The 18,798-nt window shown below is 41.3% G+C and overlaps 1 protein-coding gene across 5 annotated transcripts in view; it reads right to left on the bottom strand.

Annotated features, from left to right (window-relative positions):
* The window catches only part of dpy19l3 (dpy-19 like C-mannosyltransferase 3), a 46,202-nt gene that overhangs the window by 12,196 nt on the left and 15,208 nt on the right, over positions 1-18,798 (bottom strand). For all 5 annotated transcript variants that reach the window (XM_046396460.1, XM_046396392.1, XM_046396304.1 and 2 more), the window contains 10 exons: positions 17,278-17,401; positions 17,049-17,183; positions 14,515-14,646; positions 13,308-13,409; positions 12,793-12,866; positions 11,243-11,401; positions 9,865-9,996; positions 6,082-6,193; positions 4,719-4,775; positions 4,280-4,362 (listed from right to left, as the gene is read on the bottom strand). In XM_046396460.1, coding sequence (XP_046252416.1) covers positions 4,280-4,362; positions 4,719-4,775; positions 6,082-6,193; positions 9,865-9,996; positions 11,243-11,401; positions 12,793-12,866; positions 13,308-13,409; positions 14,515-14,646; positions 17,049-17,183; positions 17,278-17,401 — 1,110 coding nt within the window. The remainder of the gene's footprint in view (positions 1-4,279; positions 4,363-4,718; positions 4,776-6,081; positions 6,194-9,864; positions 9,997-11,242; positions 11,402-12,792; positions 12,867-13,307; positions 13,410-14,514; positions 14,647-17,048; positions 17,184-17,277; positions 17,402-18,798) is intronic.

Below are 18,798 nucleotides of genomic sequence, written 5' to 3'. Positions count from 1 at the left end.
AAAGAAGAAGGAAGGGGCAGGAGGAGGGGAGGGGAAAAAAGGAATCTGTCAAAACACAAAATATCAGCTCAGACTAATTCATGCGACAATAGTATCATAAGATAACCTCTACACTTGGTGAAATCTGTATGATGAATGCTGTTCGGTGGGAGAAGGATGTGAAAGAGAAGACAAACTGCCATTTAGTTTATTTCTGAGCTAATGATGTAGAAGATTACATCATGCAAAACTTAGGAAAATGCTCTGAAATTCTAACTTTCCAACTGTGAAGTTCAAGATGCAGTACATCCCACTCCTGACTCTCATCTGTACTGTGCAATGTGACATTTGACCTTTGTTCCGAGCTCTATCTCCTGCCCGCAGTCTGCTACAGAGTGCAGTGTAGTGTAGTGCAGTGAGTATGGACTGTGGTCATCTGTGAGCCCTGATAGTCTGAGAGGCTCTGGTTTATATTAAACATGTGCCTGAGCTTAAGCTGCTCCTCTCTATGCTGCACATGTAACACTTTGCACTACCTTGAACTGCTTACGTCCAGCATTAAGTTCATATGTCAGAGAGCAAAGCAGTGAAGCTATTGCTAATCATCACTCTTTCATTTTTCATAAGTTTTCTTTGATCGACACTATGCTGCTTTTGCAGCATGAGCGTGCGCATCTGAATTTGTAAAGGGCGAAGATACCGACGGAGAAAGAAGCAGAGAGACAGAGCACACGGGTTAGACAGAAGCAATACTGGTTTAAAAACTGCACACTCACAATAACTCAAGAGTTTGGAGGCAGTGGTATGACCGGGCATCGCTATTGATTTACTGACTGTCCGTTTAAACAGAGTATCAACCTACATCTGAGCTGTGGAAGCGCTGCACTTATCAAGTGGAAAGTTGTGAATCATGGTTGTGCAAAGTACAGATAAACACCTAAGTTTTTCAAACCTGTGACGTCACGAATGACTGGTCTGGGAGTTATGATAATCCCTCATCAACCTGTATTGACAACTAGGTCCGTCTATACTCAGAAGGATCTAGGACACGTATCATTTGGCCCTCTAATCGAATTCTAATCTAATCTAATCCTTTATTGCTATCCATAACCTTTGACATACAGTTTATAGACAAAAGTATTGGGACATCTGATCATTACACCAACAGGGACTTTAATGACATTGCATTCTACATACACAGACAGCTTTGCAGCTGTAACAGCTTCCACTCTTCTGGGAAGGCTTTCCATAAGATTTTTGAGTGTTTCTGTGGGATTTTTTGCCCATTCATACAGTAGAACATTTGTGATGTTGAATCAAAAGGCCTGACTCACAATCTCTGTTCCAGCTCATCCCAAAGGTGTTTGATGGGCTTGAGGTCAGGACTCTGCGCCAGTCAAGTTCTTCCACACCAAACTCATCCAGCCATGTCTTTATGAACTTTGCTTTGTGCACTGGGGCACAGTCATGCTGGAATAGAAAAGGGCCTTTAACAAACTGTTGCCACAAAGTTGGAAGCATAGCATTGTCCAGAATGTCTTGGTATGCTGAAGCATTAGGATTTCCCTTCACTGGAAGTAAGGGGCTGAGCCCAACCCCTGAAAAACAGCCCCATAAAGAGATGTGTCTGAATACTTTTGTCTATATAGTACTTTGTTTGGGCAAAATCAGAGAGACTTTTCTGAACTTGTTATCCTTATTAAGGACATTTCAGCCCTGTAACAACAGAAGTACAACAAAACAGATAAAAATCACCCTAAATCTGCATCTTTACTCATTTCAACAACAGGCCACATTAAATCCTTTTCTGAACATTTGCAATCTTTCAGTCTTACATGATTCATACATGAAGCACATCCCCTGCAGCTAGAATTACCACAGTGAGTCCCTGGCAGCTTTACATAAATACGCTAGCCGGTCCAGAAATATGCACTGTTTTGTATGCATGTATCTGTCTCTATTCTGCCCCTTATTATGCCATACTTTGACAATCTCCCATGATCTTTTCTTTCCTTATAAAACTAAACAGCCTTGGCCTCAGTCAGTCAGAGAATACAGCATAAGATGCACCCCCTTCCTCATCTTTCATCTGGAATGTAATTAGCACAGCAGCAAGAAGCTTAGTGCTCCGCCCCGCTCTCAGCCACAACCAAGGTAACTCTAGGCAGCCCCTAATCCTCAGAGCTTAATGGGATTAGCTCCAGAGGGAAGGGAACCCATGTCACACACACACAAATACATTCAAACACCCAACCTCTGCTGCTCTGTCTTGCTCTCCATCTCTCTGAGCCATTCCACTCTCTGTCTAATAGGATTAGACCAAAACTGGGCATTTCTTAAAAATTACATCTGGTCCACTCACTGTCATCATGTTGATGATGATAGGATGGAAATAATGAGGTTTGAATGATGATTTATTGAGTACTTATGTGAACTACAGTGATCATGTATGGGAAAGACCTGAATCTAGAGTGGTTCTAACATTACACCTTAATGCTTTTTACTTAAGGTTGAGTACTGGCGAGAATCTGCCAATGTGGTGAGTATTGCACTACAGGGGTTATAATTCAATATTTTGCAATATATTATGATACAGTAAGTAAGGTGATATATTCCTTCATAGGATCGTGTTCTTTATATTTATGCTAGCAATATCCACTTCTTCACGTCTCAGATGATTTTGTTACAATGGGGTGTCAAATTGCAAAACATAGATTATAACACTACTATCTAGTGAATGGTGATTTAATCACAACACAAAATGAATCAACTGCAATGGATCTTTGAGAATAGATACATTATCACAAAACATAATATCACAATGCTCAAGTGTAGCGATATTTGCTTACACTCCTACTTTTAATGAGCGATTTGTTTTAATGCATATTTTAGGCCACTTATGAACAATTAGTATGAAAAGATTTTAAACCCTGACAAGAAAAACAAAGAAAACATTTGCACATCCTCTAAGATATTCACTTCAAAAGATGTTACAAACCGTTCATGTTAGCTGCCGACAACCCCTAGAGCACTTGAAGGTAAAAACGTACAACAACAGAAAATTCATACACACACACAAAAACATTTAATAGTACATGCTCACTGAATTCTGAAATAACAGGAATCCTCCTCCGGCACCGCTGCACATTAACCGGCAGATCCTTCTTCTCACTGAGTCTTGCAACCTCTGCCATCTTTTATAGCAATTCCTCTGGAATTTTTGCCTTCATATTTCAACCAGCAATGTTCACAGAGCGTACCACACAGCTCATGGCCAGACTAAGGATTTACACTGAGTTACACAGAACTACTTCACATTACATTTGAAATATAATAATGTTCTTTATTTATTATCAATAATTCATATGTATTTTAAGTAACAAGTTAATAAGAAAATAATGATGAATTATTTTAAAATTATATTAAAAGTATCAAATATAAAACATAGAAAACAACTTGTAAAATAAATAAATAACAACCCTGACTGTTCAGTAATTATCTTGATATCCTTGATAAGTGGTAAGTAAATTGACTGTTGAGCTTGATATTACTTCATTACATAAATAAAAATGGTGAAAATATTCTAATAAAGAAGCTAATTTTCAGCCTTAGTTTCTTCCTCTTGCTCTCTCAGTGCTCACTCGTGTTCACTTGCAGTGCTGTTTAGTTATATTACCATCGCTAATATTCACCCATGCTGAGCAGTGTTCAATCCAGGTCGGGGGGAGGGCTGTTAAACCACGGTTGTTAAACTCACTTTGCTGTATTGGCCTAAATGGAAAAGCAATGAGAAGGGAGCATGGTGTCGTGCTTGCGTAGTTACATGTTATGCCATATCGATGCTAAGCCAACAGAAGATGCCCTACATCCAACCTGATGAGTCGAAAATGACAGACACACACAGATGTGCAAACACAAAAACACAGAGAGCAGCCACAGTACTGAGCCATTCCAAATCACAGCTCCATCTCTGAGCCCATCGTGGTGATGCTCTTGATCAAAAGCCCAGCTACAGAAGCCCTGAGGTGGGTTAGAGTTCTGCCAACAGCTGGGTTCTTTCCAGCACAACCCCCCCCCCCCCCAACCCAAAAGTCTTATTCGTGGGGACCTATCGGCTCTCATCACTCATCAGCCAGATTCCCCAGCAAACAAGCGCTGATACACACAAGTATATAGACACACACACAGACTAATCAAGGACATCAGGCAAAGTGAAACTCGATCTGAGGAAACAAGCAAATCAGATTTGCTTCGATTTGATGGGTGCTCTGGATTAGTGAGTGTGGGTGTGTGTGGGTACCTAATCCAGGTCATGAGCTCCACAGTGTCTGGATCATAAAACTCCCTCAGTTCTGATAACTCCTCCATTAGTTTGGGCCAGAACTACAGGGAAAACAGTCAGAGACAAGTGATGGAGAACCCTGAGTTAGTGTTCATTAAGGCAGTAAAGCAGAGTATCAAAGCTGCTGATAAACCTTAAATCACATCTCATTACTGCACTGAATTTAACGGTATATAAAACACTCATATAGATTCTTCCAGTAGCACAATAAATAAATGGAAGCAATCATTTTATATTCCTGTTATGATCCAATTGCTTGTTATCATTTTCTCCTGCCACTTCCATTTCAGGCATTTTCCTTCCCTCAAATCATCGCACAGTGTGTACAAACCGGCTCGGCTCCGTAATGAGACCGTCAATACAGCGATGAACATAAAGTACAACAAAAATGGCATACCTTGTAATACAAGAAACCTATCATCGCCAGCGGAACTGCATACCTGACGAACCTCAACTGCAAAATGAGAGAAAGAAATGGTTAAAATAAAGTGGAAGAATATAATCGTATCAGAGGCCGAGACAGTGAGAGTGAGACTACCTAAAAATGAAGACAAGCACAGAATGAGACAACAGAGATAACCGACAGACAGAGCAGCACCGCTCACAAGTATCATTTCCCGTCTGAGCCATGTTGTTGTCATGTCATGACCACACTGACACCTAGTGGACTCATCAGTGTGATCATCAGACCGCAGAGGAGGCTGTGGATTGTAATGCAACTGGACATTAGACAGCGTAATTATTCTCCTTCATGACAGACCAGAAAATGATCGAATAGTGGAAAATATGACATCGCTCCAGAGCGTGTCAAAACGTGCTGTCAAAGTTCAATGTCATGCTCGTTGGAGACTGGTGATGAACGTAATGTTGGCTGTCATTGAAACTGGTGTTAATTCTCGATGCTTTCTGACTACTGATCAAAATGTCACTACTTACTATGAGACTATGAGAAAGTGTCAGGTATCAGACGCTGCTGTTGAACGCTTGCTCATATTCTGCTTATTTTTTGTTTTTGTTCTTAAATAAATCTAAATAATCAATAATCTAACAGAATGAAATCAAAACTGTGTTTCCTGACTGCTGCACAAAGTGTTCCTGAGCCCATGCAGTAATATCCTTTACACAGTCATGTGTTTAACAAAGTGGTGAACCTCACTCCATCCCTCTTTGTGAGCGAGTCATCCTTTCCAGGATGCCCTGTTCATGTCTTCAATAGAGTATATTTCAAAAAGTATTAGCAAACTATCTAATTCTACTCCTAAAATCAAATGCACAAAAAGAAGAACTCAGACATTGTGTTTGTACTGAACCGTACATTTCAAAGGATACTTAGTCCCCGTTATCATTCAGCAACAGATGTTTCCACTGGATCAGCGAAACTGAAAACAGCTTAAAGCAAAGTTATAAAGATGCAATAACCATTTTTCATGGCTGACACATCTGACTGAAAATGTATTAGCAAGTTGCCTATTTACACATCTAGCAGACACTGAGCACTGTTAACATTAACATTGGAGTTGTGTTTATGGGCAAAAATATCCAAAACAATGAGCCAAATGAGGCTAAAAGCTGTGTAGAGCTGATGGGGACTGAGCTCAGGTGATGACTGTGTGTTCATCTCTACAAACAACACAAATCACATTAGTCAAGTGGTCAGGAAAGTTAAAGGCGGGAACAAAACCACTAACTTAACTAAAGTCAAGTATCACACCGTGTGGCAGGTGTTTGGAGGCACAAGTGCAGTTGCTGTGAGCTCGTACCAGAACTTTACTGTTGCAGCGGAGAGCGTTGAGGAGCAGAGTCCACAACTCCGTCCCACACACACCATAGGCCGCGACCGCACACATATGGCCAGTCCAAATATACTTCATCCTGGGTAGAGGGAGGGGAGATAGAGAAGCAACATCAAGCGATGTTCAAAATACCTTTTTAAATACCAGTAAAGCATATTAAATTCTGACAAGAAGTCATCTTTAGTTTAGCGGACGACTTGCTGAAATGGTTCCAATGTGGCTAAACTTAATTTAGTGTCCAAGTTCTGATCCAGAGCGCATGAATTAAGAGCTCTAAACAAATGAGGAAAAGATTAAACGGCGAGCGGAGGCTGAGTGAATGAACTGAGCTGAAAAACTGTTGACAGGTACAGAGATGGAGCCATGAGAAAGAGAGACGGAGGGAGGAGGCGGAAAGGAGCGTAGCCTCACAGAAATAAATCTCAACACGTTTTTAATGCAAAGGAGCGGTCTGACAGAAACAAATAGCTCAGAAACAAATGGCTCTCTGCACTTTTGGCCTCTTGTTCTCCATCAGCATTTTATGGAAAGTGTTGAAATCAAACGCATCACTTTTTGCACTACCTGGCTGCTGCTGTGTTAAAAGCTTTCAGATTTTCCTACTTTTGTATGAATTTTATTTCTGACTGTGACAGCTATGCACTGTATGAACTACATGTATAAAATGTACTGTGCAGCACATGTCATTTCAAACCTACCGCAAGAACACAGTGTGCAACATTAATGTTACCCAGCTACTTAAATCCCTTTTCTGATGTACTGCTGTGAACCTGAAAACCTGCATCTCCATGCTGCTATGAATAAACTAGATAGCAGAATGTTATTCTTCTTTTCTTTTTGACTGAGTAATTGCAGGTTTCTCTTAAAACAGGGAAAAGGAGCAATGATTTCAACTGTAAACTCTGTGATTCTCCTGACAGTCCTCACAAAGCGCTAAAGGCAATTATACTTTCGCAATAACGACTCATGGATGACGAGCATGGCAGCCTGTGTTTGCAGATGTAAGTTGGGAGGGTTGTTGTGCTTCACACTGTAGATGTAAAAGGGGAAAAACTGCAAGGAACAAGGCATAGTAATCAGGCTGTGCAACACTACTGAGCTATAATAAATCAAAGTCCGAATGCAATACTGTCTACCACTTCTTATGGCATTTTGTACCTTTATTTTGTTGCTACTGCCACGCATATATGATCATGACAGGCTGCATCTGGAAATTTTGAAACCTGAATGGTAATTATCATCCCCACATGCTCCAGGGAGCCCCAAACCATAAATGACTGATGGAATACTACCCTGTTCAGATCTGTCTGGAGCGATCTGATGACAAATGGACAGGTCTGAATGCACCCGAAGGGCACCGAGGAGATATCTGAGATCGGATCACTAAGACCACATTCAGAGGTGATCTGGGCCACATATGGTCACATTCTTATGGCCGTTTAGCAGTTGTGAATGTGTGCTGGACCACATTAAAGCCCTGCTTACTCAAATGATGTCCTCTGCAAGACAAGGAGCCACAGACACAGGCTGAAGACTACACACTGTCTGATTTCCATCTAGTTCACTGTAATGCAAACTACATGTCTTACCTGCTACGGTGAGCAGCAGATGTTGGTGAACACACTGTCTGATTTGAACTAAATCCACCATTTACAACAAAATTTATAAAAAAAGAAATTTTATTGATGGTTAACGTTTCAGATTTTATAAATGCAGTAAATAGTAATCAATAATTGCTACTTATTTGTCGCTTATGGAGAAAGTCCCCAGACTCACTCAGTTTTGTAACTTGTTGGGTAAAGAGAAACGGTAACTTTGTGAACGGTGTCTGTGACAACTATGTGGGCCTACTTGTAAATTTGGTAAATGTTTCATATTCAGTTATTTCTTTCTTTGTGTAAAAACCATCCATTTGGCCCAGTGGGGACACAGAGCAGTGAAGTGTGATTCGATAACAAGGGTCACTCGAGATGCTTTTGCCAACAGATTATCATGACAGGTGTGAACTGAGAGACTGAGAGTTGCCCATTTATGACTGGATCACGTGGACGGATTTTAGCACCAGCTTAAAAAGGAGTGTTTTGCTGTCTTCTCTGGTGAAAAGTTTTAAGAATTGTACAAACGTACAGTACTGGGCTGATATTGCTTGGTGGTCATAGTTGCGGTGTGAGCGCTAAGAGGCACCAGTCATCATGTCACAGCTACAGTAAAATCTGCCAACTCAGAGAGTAAATTAAGAAGAAGTGGCTGAATATGAACTTGTCCGCAAGAAAGATGTTTCGATTCAATGGTAAAGCTGAGGTGCCAGCGATGGAGTCTGGTCCCTCAACCCACAGCCACTTTCTGGCATCTGAAACGGGAGCCTCGGCGGCAGTGCAGTTCCACAGTGGGAAGCTGCCAGTGCATGGTGCAGTCAGGTCAACCACAGAAGTAGGCCACAAGCATAAAATGGGAGAGGAATATGGGAGGGGAGGCTAATGGGGCTAACTGTAAAGGAGTGATGCACAACATGAAACATTATCTGCTGGAAACAGCCATGCATAGCTCTTTTTTTCTTTCTGGAAAAAGAACAATAATACAAATGTGATTGTTCTTAAGTTTTCTCTAAATCTATTAAAATGCACTTGCTGGTCTGACAAAAAAAGCCTATTTTGCTGTCTTTTGTCATTTACCTCCATAGTGTTTGACAGTAGAAGGCCATATTTGCCAACATCCCTGGAACACCAACATTATCCTCCATCTATACAGATAAAGATATTTTCTGTGACCTCAAACCTTTGGACATATTCCATTGAATAGCATGCCTGGCTGAGACATGTAATGACTGTGCCAAAAAACAAGCAGAACAGCCTTGGGTCCAGTGAATAACTACTTCACTTTTAATGCCTGCAATTCTCACTGACTCCAAAATATTCGCACGGTTTCGAAATAGCTTCCAATGAGAGACATGCTCATTCTTCTGTCAAGGTTTATTCCCTTTTTTTTTTGTTTGTCAGACTTCCCAATTTGCATGAGTAGTGGCCTGGGGATCTTTTGGAGGCCCACTTTGTGTACAAGTTTACAAATTAGCTCATACAGGGCCATCCACACCAAGAAGGATAAGTATACTGATGACTGTGCTGATAACTATGATGATAACGATGTGATGATGCATCCACACTGACATTGTAAGCAGCGGCGCCAAGCACATGCTGCGTGCTCCAGCAGAGTCAGCAGCTCGCCAGCAGTTAAACACATATTTATGACCTGCTACTGCTGTACATTGCAGAGATAAACAGAAACAAAAACAAAATGACCAAATTCTTGTCATCTTTTTAAGATTTCAGCTAAAATAATGGTGTGAATAAAGTCTTTTAAAATTCTTTTAGAACCTTAGACTTGGGTCATGCCAGAGGGGCAGCATGGAGTATTTGCATTTCAAAACAAGTCCCCAGCTTCTTCAGCGGTTGTGTGCTACATGTCTGAGAGCGAAAACGCTGGCCAATGGGTGAACCTGATCCTCTGGACACTATCCGCAGTTCATATGTGAAAGCAGCTTTAGGCACTGTGGAATGGTGTTTGGTGTGGAATGCTGATCACAGCTAAAGAGAATCACTCAGACACCTGGGGAAACGTGTTTGAGAGGCACTTGGATTTCAGCATCTGCTCACGAGCACCAAACAATCAAGCCATCAACAGGAAAAGTACATTTGAAGAGTCCATGTCCAAGAATTAACCCAGTTTAACTACTTGGGAATGTGTGTGAATCACCTCATAGTGCTGAAAGCCAGGAGGCCATAAAAGAGCGTATGCAACAGATTATAGGCCACATCTGGGCGAAAAGCCACCACTCGCATTTCTCCGGATCCTTTCCTTTCCTCAGCTGAGCCTCCTTTGGGTCTGCTGCAAAACAAAAAAAAAAGGCACAGAGACAAAAGACAACAGTGATACATAAAACATTTTACCCCAGCGATTCAGAAGAGAGGCAGAAGGGTAGGTGGGCGGAATTGAAATGGTTCAGATTATTCAGATTTCAGAAGCAGTTATTCAGATTTCATTAGCCGTTTGCTTACAACGGTCACGCAATAATGCACACCCGTGACCATTTCTGTCGGCAGAACTCTGCACCTAGAGAAACAGAGAGAGGCCCCGGGGCAGTGATGTCACTCCCACGATTTGGCTTCCCGCACTGAACGAGTTGGACACTGGCTTCCATTTGAATACAAATCCAATCTTCCTTCCACGTGAGGTGGGCCAAACTGGATTAAATCAGTTCCTGAATTGGCAAACAGCGCTTTGTTTTATGAGGTTAGTATTCCAGCTCTCCAACAGCAGAGGGCGAGTTGATATGCTAATGTGACTAGTTCAATGCGGCCCCTCACCTCACACCACAGGCAAATGAAGCTTTGAGAAGCAGCTGATAGAATATTCTGTTTTCCAGAGCGTAAAGCAACAATGCCATTCCTAAATGTGCAGTGATGTGGAGCTGCGAGTGAGTTTCTGCCTCTTGCTAGCCATTCTGGTGTTCTCTTCTAAAATGAAACTCCCTGCGAAGGTTAAAGCTCCCTCTTCTTTTACACACCATCAAGGTGCTAACCCAAACTAGAAATTCACTGTACGATTAACAGAACAAAGACTGTGACTTCAATGTAACAATTTCAACTGAGATAGGAACGAGTTAAGCACACATTGTATCACCAGTGTAAATACATAAAACACAAGCCTAACCAATGTTTTGGCCACATGGTAGCAGCTTAAAAAAACACAATATTTACATATTATCAACTTTTATGTTGATATGATGAACTTGTTAGCAAATAGTTTTTTTGTTTGTTTGTTTTTTTTTTATACTACTCTAGCTCGTCACTGTCTTTCTCTGTCTGCCATTTGGTGTTGGACCAGTGATTTAAGTGCTATTAGCTTTCAATTGATTTTGTTAACAGAGAAACAACAGAACAATTGGGTGAAATTACTCAAATGCCAACTGATAATTAACAGCAGAATGGCAGGAAGAGAAAACGTGGAAATCATACTTTCCACTGTCTTCATTTCAATATTAGAGGTATATTACCATGTACCTTCTCCAACACAGAGCTGCGAAATGCTTCTTTTCATGCAACAGAAAATCGCTCCAAAAGCTATCATCTACCTCACGTTCTGCAGCGCAGCCACTGCCAACACGCCACTGAGCAGCAGCACTGCGAGGATGTAAGGGTATAGCAGCAGGGTACCGCCCAGGCGCTCCAGTGTGTCGAGGGGCAGCAGGCCAAAGGCCTCCTCACACAGATACAGGCTGGCATCAAAATCCCTGCAGGAGGGAAGGTGAAATAAATGAAGAGAGAGGTGGGAGATCAAGAAAGGGAGGAACAGAACAAAGTAAAGGGCACAAAAGAAATGAAGGTTGGAGGAAGAGGACTTACTTACACAGAGCATATACTGTCAGTGAAACAGATTCTTTGTTTGGTCCTCCAGTTTTTGGTACCCAACACTCATTTCTGAGGTGTCAACCTGTCTATCAATCAATGTGTTGATGAAAATCTTTCAGACATTCTGTTGATGAGCCTTAAGTTTCTGTGGGTTGCACTTCCTGGAGGCTGTTCTACAAAGGCGGTTTGAAGGGAAACTTTGCTCTGTATCATGTTGGTAGTTTATGCAAATGAAACAATTCTTTCCATTTCGCCGGCGCCGAGAGCTGCCTATCCAGGGCCGTTGTTTAAACTTTGCTGCTGACTTTGAAGCACTGAAAAATGCTCAATCATCCACAATCAAGATAATTTAGTTATCCGTGTACAAAGAAGAAGAACAGGGCAAGGTTCTTACTACTTTCACAAACTGGAATAAATAACCTTCATGAAACAAACAGAACTTAAACTTTTTGCACGGTATTACTTCCATGTTTCTTTCACAATGAAACAATAAATTACAAAACAAAAAGAAAGGTCTCCTCACATAACAGCATCTTTGTGTCAGGTTGTCAAGATAAGAGAGACACACTTTACAATTATACAGCTAATGTTTTGAAAATAAACCGAATTTATTATCTCAAAAAGGCATGAACGTACAACTAGGGCATACATTTTGAGCCTTACATCGGCAATACTGCCTCTGACAAACAGCCATGCTGGTAAGTAATTGACCTGAGAATTGAGATACAACAAAACAGGGAACAAAACTCGAGGGATTTAAAAAAAAAAAAAGTTGGGGAGAAGAAGAAATAAGTCTGAGCAAGTGAGAGGAACAGGAACAGAGGCAGAGATAGAGCAGTGAGTAAGCACTGCATTTTCCACAGCCTCCTGAATAATTGAAGGGCCAGTTGTGTGGCGCTGGGTTGTGAGCCGTGTTATCTGCCACCCCGGAGCAGCTATCCAGTGCCTGAGCTGCTCAACACACACAAGCTATCTGATCGATGGGAGGCCTGCTGGTGTTGCCCCGCCATCTATTATTCACACACACTAACGCTCCAGGTGCCACAATACTGATGCTTGGTGAATAACACAGTCATACTGGATCAGCTCAAGAGGTGAGTTCAGCTGCACACTGTGCAGACTTTGTGTATGCACTACAGTCTGTGAGCAAGCCCCTGTGTCAAAATCTGGATTTATGGCGTGTGACTGACTTCAAGAACAGCTGCATGTGAATCTGTGTTTGAGCATGTGTGTGTGCGGGTGCCTACGAGAGCGCGTGTGTGTGTGCTCATACCTTGTTGGCCCCAGGGCAAACTTTGACTTGATGAATTTAAAGATGTGTTCGTCTGATCTGAGCCGAAGTGCTTTCTGTAAACACACACAGACACGAACAGTGATAAGGTCATCTTGTCAAGGCTAAAAATCAGCGTGCCGACATCAATAAATGAGTCAATTCACACGTTGATCTCACACCACACCTACAAGCTTTATATACATGAGGAGGAGAGGAGGACTGCAGTAGAGGAAGGCGGTAGGCAGGGGAGATTAAGTAGTAAGACACGAAAGGGAGGAGCAGAGAAAGGCGAGAAGGGAGAGAGATACAGAGAATAAAAAGAGAAAATAAAAGAGCAGGCCATACAGGCGAAGAGATAAGAGGAGATGTGAAAAGAAAAGTGGCTGGAGATAGGAAAGAAGGAGAGGAGTGAAAGGAAAACACACAAGGGAACAAAGAAAGACTGAAACAGGATGGAGAGGATAAGGAGAGGAGGGAGGACAGAGAAAAGGGAAGAAGAGAAGGAAGATTAGCACCTTGGCCAGATAGTTGATGGTGAAGGTGAGGAGGAGAACCATGGCACTGTGGAGAAGCAGCTTGCCCAGGCGAACCAGCAAGCTTCCCGTCTTCAAACCAGACTGCATGAGCAGACAGCAGCAAGAGATTAGTCAGCAGGTTCTGACCCTGATCTATTAAGTTGATCATATGAATGATATGAAGGAAAAGTTCCACCAGAATATTTTGACAAATGAAGTTGATGTGTAGCAGTTAAATCTTTCCACTACAGAAGGTTTGCCACTATAGGGTCTTGTTAAAGCACAAAAACATCAGCATCCACTCAGGATATATTAGACTAATGTTGCAGAGTGACGCTTCTTTTATCTCACAAATGATTTATGACCGAGGAAGACAATAGTTTGCACATTGACCAGACAGCATCCATTAACATTTAATAACTACAGCTGATGTAATTTGCTGTCATAGAAGTTTCTCATACAAATCTGTCAAAAAATAAACGTTTGAAGCTATTTTTCACTGATGTGACAGTGTGACGAAAATGAAAAGTTAACACGCTGCACTCTTTTTTTTAGGACATGTATTTTAATATTTGGGCTTCAGAGAATATATATAAACAATATCAAGTCATTCCGAGGCAAAAGGTCAAGGTCCAAGTGAAGTCACTGGTGTTCGAGTCAAGCTGCAAGTCATCAGATTCCAAACTTGAGCCTGACTCAAGCCAAGAGTCCACACATCTAAAACATATTAAAATGGATTGTACTACACGCCCATTTTAAATAAAATATTTCACAATTACAGCATGTAGTGTGCACAAATTATTTAAAGCCAGAAATTAACTTTCTCTCCCATTTCGGTACCTCTTCCATTTTTCTCTCCATTAACAATTCATCCTGTCACATTACATATTTCTGTAATTGTCACTGTGATAAGATCTGATTCACCTAAATTACATTTAGACCTGAAAGGAAAATGTGTCGGCAGCATACAAATTGGAATTATGTTCTGTAAAAACTGACTGCGTCACAAGCCTCTTCAAATCAAGCAAAGTGCATATTAATAAGTGTGTATTTTGTACACACACACAGTCGTGTTTCCATCATTTTGGGGGACATTACATAGACTTTCTCTTACTTACAGGTCCTCACAATGTGGCTGTGTAAATAGGTTTTTGTCCCCACAACTACAGGAATACGTGCCCCCCCCCACACACACACACACACTGACCTGGCAGTGTCTGATGAAGAGTGCAGCGACGATGAAGCTCAGGACTAGTGATCCCAGTAACATGGAGTTGCAGAACTGGAGCAGCCATACACTCAGCAGACCACTCACTTGAACAAGGTACAGAGTGGTCACCTGGAGAAACAAAGACACACACATACACACACACCCACAATGATGTGGAAGAACTTGGGAAGATAACGTGGCATGATGCAAGCTCTTAAAGGAATATGCCACACGGACATGGCACAGCAGGAGTATTGACCACTTGCTAACTTGCCTGAAATGATCTGAAGACATCAGTAAGGTAACAGTAAGTCTGCATAGCTGCAAACAGCAGTATCCTAACGACTCTTTTTCAGCTTAAAAGTGATAAGAAGTCAAGACTTAGCGCTGAGGTTATCAGGCCATTTGTTGGGAGTTCTGACAGTTCTTTAAGACTGGGTGTGTGGGAGCTAGCAATGATTCTGCTGTTAGAAATTATATAACTGGAAAGCAACGTCTTTTAAGAATGAGTGCAAAGTCAGCAAAGTAAGCTAACTAGTTTCTACTTTCCATGACACGTGTGTGTCTACTTTTCAAGCGGAATTCTTGTAACAAGACAGTTGGTCCTGATCTTAATCTTGGCCATCCCAAATGTTAAGAGTTGTATATAGTCAAAGTGCTTGAAACACCTTAATTGCTAATGTTATGTCTACTTATTCAAAGAGAGGGGAAAAACATCTTCTATCATTTTGTATAAAAACTCAGAGGACATATACATATAACATGTAAATACATACATATAGATATATCTATTTATATATACATATATCGATATATATATATGGATATAGATATATACACTACCGTTCAAAAATTTGGGGTCACCCAGACAATTTTGTGTTTTCCATGAATAGTCACATTTATTTACCACCATGTGTTGTAAAATGAACAGAAAATATAGTCAAGACATTGACAAGGTCAGAAATAATGATTTGTATTTGAAATAATAATTTGTCCCTTCAAACTTTGCTTTCATCAAAGAATCCTCCATTTCCAGCAATTACAGCATTGCAGACCTTTGGCATTCTAGCTGTTAATTTGTTGAGGTAATCTGGAGAAATTTCACCCCACGCTTCTAGAAGCCCCTCCCACAAGTTGGATTGGCTGGATGGGCACTTCTTGCGTACCATACGGTCAAGCTTGTCAAGCATACGGTCCCACAATAGCTCAATGGGGTTTAGATCTGGAGACTGCGCTGGCCACTCCATTACAGATAGAATACCAGCTGCTTGCTTCTTCTCTAAATAGTTCTTGCACAATGTTGAAGTGTGCTTTGGGTCATTGTCCTGCTGTAGGATAAAATTGGCTCCAATCAAGCGCTGTCCACAGGGTATGGCATGGCGTTGCAAAATGGAGTGATAGCCTTCCTTATTCAAAATCCCTTTTACCCTGAACAAATCTCCCACCTTACCAGCACCAAAGCAACCCCAGACCTTCACGTTACCCCCACCATGCTTGACAGATGGCGTCAGGCACTCTTCCAGCATCCTTTCAGTTTCATCTCACAAATGTTCTTCTGTGTGATCCAAACACCTCAAACTTCGATTTGTCCGTCCATAACACTTTTTTTCAATCTTCCTCTGTCCAATGCCTGTGTTTTTTTGCCCATATTAATCTTTTTCTTTTATTGGCCAGTTTCAGATATGGCTTTTTCTTTGCCACTCTGCCCTGAAGACCAGCATCCCGGAGTCGCCTCTTCACTGTAGATGTAGACACTGGCGTTTTGCGGGTACTATTTAATGAAGCTGCCAGTTGAGGACCTGTGAGGCGTCTATTTCTCAAACTAGAGACTCTAATGTACTTATCTTCTTGCTCAGTTGTGCAGCGGGGCCTCCCACTTCTCTTTCTACTCTGGTTAGAGCCTGTTTGTGCTCTTCTCTGAAGAGAGTAGTACACACAGTTGTAAGAAATCTTCAGTTTCTTGGCAATTTCTCGCATGGAATAGCCTTCATTTCTAAGAACAAGAACAGACTGTCGAGTTTCACATGAAAGTTCCCTTTTTTGGCCATTTTGAGCGTTTAATCGACCCCACAAATGTGATGCTCCAGATACTCAACCTGCTCAAAGGAAGGTCAGTTTATAGCTTATCTAATTAGCTAAACTGTTTTTTTGCACAAGGGTTATCTAATCATCCATTAGCTTTCTGATGCAATGTCCCGCCCAGAGGCTTGAAGCTTAGGTGCTGCTTCTTGAAATATGTCCAAATCCAAAAGAAACCAAGGTCAGTTTTTACTCTATCTATCATTAATCTTTAATGCAACGGTTTGCTTGTTTTTATAAGTTTCCCAGTGCACAAAAAAGGTTGTGGACTGAGTGGGACTCAGCACAGGGACAAACACTGATGCAAATGTGTGAGCTGTGGAATGTGAAAAGTAATCATTCATTTCATTTCATTCAGCTGAATGGGTGTCATTTTTGAGTCCAGAATACAGTTTTTACAATACATCCATGGAAGTGACCCTTTGAGCATCTGGTCCTTCTTGTGGCCATACCTGCGTAGTTGTTAAGAAGTCAATACAGTCGAGGGCATATATGATGAAAGCCTGAACCAGTAGGATGAACTGGTTGAACTGCCACGTCAGGCAGAAACAGAATGTTGTCACATACATCAGCCACACCATCACCTTCTGAGAAGAAGAACACACACACACTGCGGTTAAAACTGGTACAGATGGCACACATATCGCATTTTCCATGCTCTGATTTAGAGACTGAGCATACCTGCTGCAAGGCGGTGAGCTGAGGCCTGAGGTAACACGTGATAGTGGTGACCTGCAGCGCGAGGAAGGGCAAAGACCAGTTCTCTCTGAGGGAGATGGTGAACTCCACACGAGTAGTATCTACCCTGATGGAATAAGGAGAGGGGGAGAGGGAGAGAGAGCAAAGGAGGATAGAGAGATAGGTGAACAAGGGAAATCAAGTTTTGATTTGAAAACAAAATGCCTAGCTCACAAACTAAACAATATTTACAAAACTGCAATGATTTTTTTATCTGTTTGCAACTTCCTGTCTGTGTGCCGATGGGGCAAAACAAACAACCAGAGGAATGAGCTCAGATAAGGTATGGATAGCTGATTCACTGATAACTATTGCTACAGTTTGGAAAAGTCATGATGTAATTTATCTCAACACAAAGCACACTGTAATATACAAGATTCCAGTGAGCTTCAAGTGAAATACTAATACGCCTCAAACTCTGCTATTTTCTCTCCATCAGATCTTTGGGAAAGTTTTCTGTAGTTGTAAAACTCTTCTCTATGACCCTCCATTTTACAGGGGTCACCGCAGAAATCCCGCCTCTGTATTGATCCAAAAGGAGAAGAGAGAAAACGCCAATAGGGTTTCTGAACTTGTTTCAACTTTCGGCACATTTTCAAAATCACGTCAAGCAACACAAAAACAGCACACACTATCATCTCACATTACACACAACGAGAAAGGTCTTCATGACCACCAGACGCTTAGTTCAATCACATTTAAAACAGCTAAAGAATAATTCAACATTTTGGGAATTATTACGTTTATTCTTTCTTTTTGCCAAGAGTTAGGGGAGAATGTTGACTGAAGTCTGTCTGAAAACCAACATCTTCTAAACTGGGCTAATTAACACTTTCCACTGGTGATGGAGAGTGCATGTTGAAAATGTTAACAGGAGACATTCATCAGTCAGACTCATTAGATTTATGGGGAAAAACTGTGACTGAAGGCTGTGTCATTTACCTCATGAAACTAAGTCCTTAACCCTGCTCACTCTTGAGATCATATCACTAAGTTTTGGCTCCGACTGGATTCATATTTTGCTCACATGATACAGATATTGTAAGCAAAGCAAGTTAGTAGTGGGACTTACTGTTCGGGCAAGTTTTCTTTCCCACTGAACCATAAGGGAAAAGATTCCTTAACAAAAACACATCTTTGAATATATTTACAGCTCATTCACACTTTTTGTTTTTAGGAAGTTCATTCAAATCATTTATTTTCCTTCTGTACAGAAATCATGATTAAAGGTGACCTGCTGTCTGAAGGAGGAACATGTGCTTCATCTATTAATTTGGCCAAAAGGTGATAAAGAAACATCTGAATGTATTAAAACCGCGGTTAATGACAGTAAGTTTGCAACAGCTTGATATGACCAGGGATTTAAACAATTCTCAGAAAAAGGAATCACAGCTCAGGAGTGGCTCGGACACATTGCCGCAAGTTAGGTTAGTACAACAGGAAAGAGATCAAAACAGATTCCTC

This window comes from Scatophagus argus, chromosome 1 (assembly GCF_020382885.2).
Source record: "Scatophagus argus isolate fScaArg1 chromosome 1, fScaArg1.pri, whole genome shotgun sequence".
NCBI classification, from domain to species: domain Eukaryota; kingdom Metazoa; phylum Chordata; class Actinopteri; family Scatophagidae; genus Scatophagus; species Scatophagus argus.
This window is presented reverse-complemented; position numbering and strand designations above follow the sequence as displayed.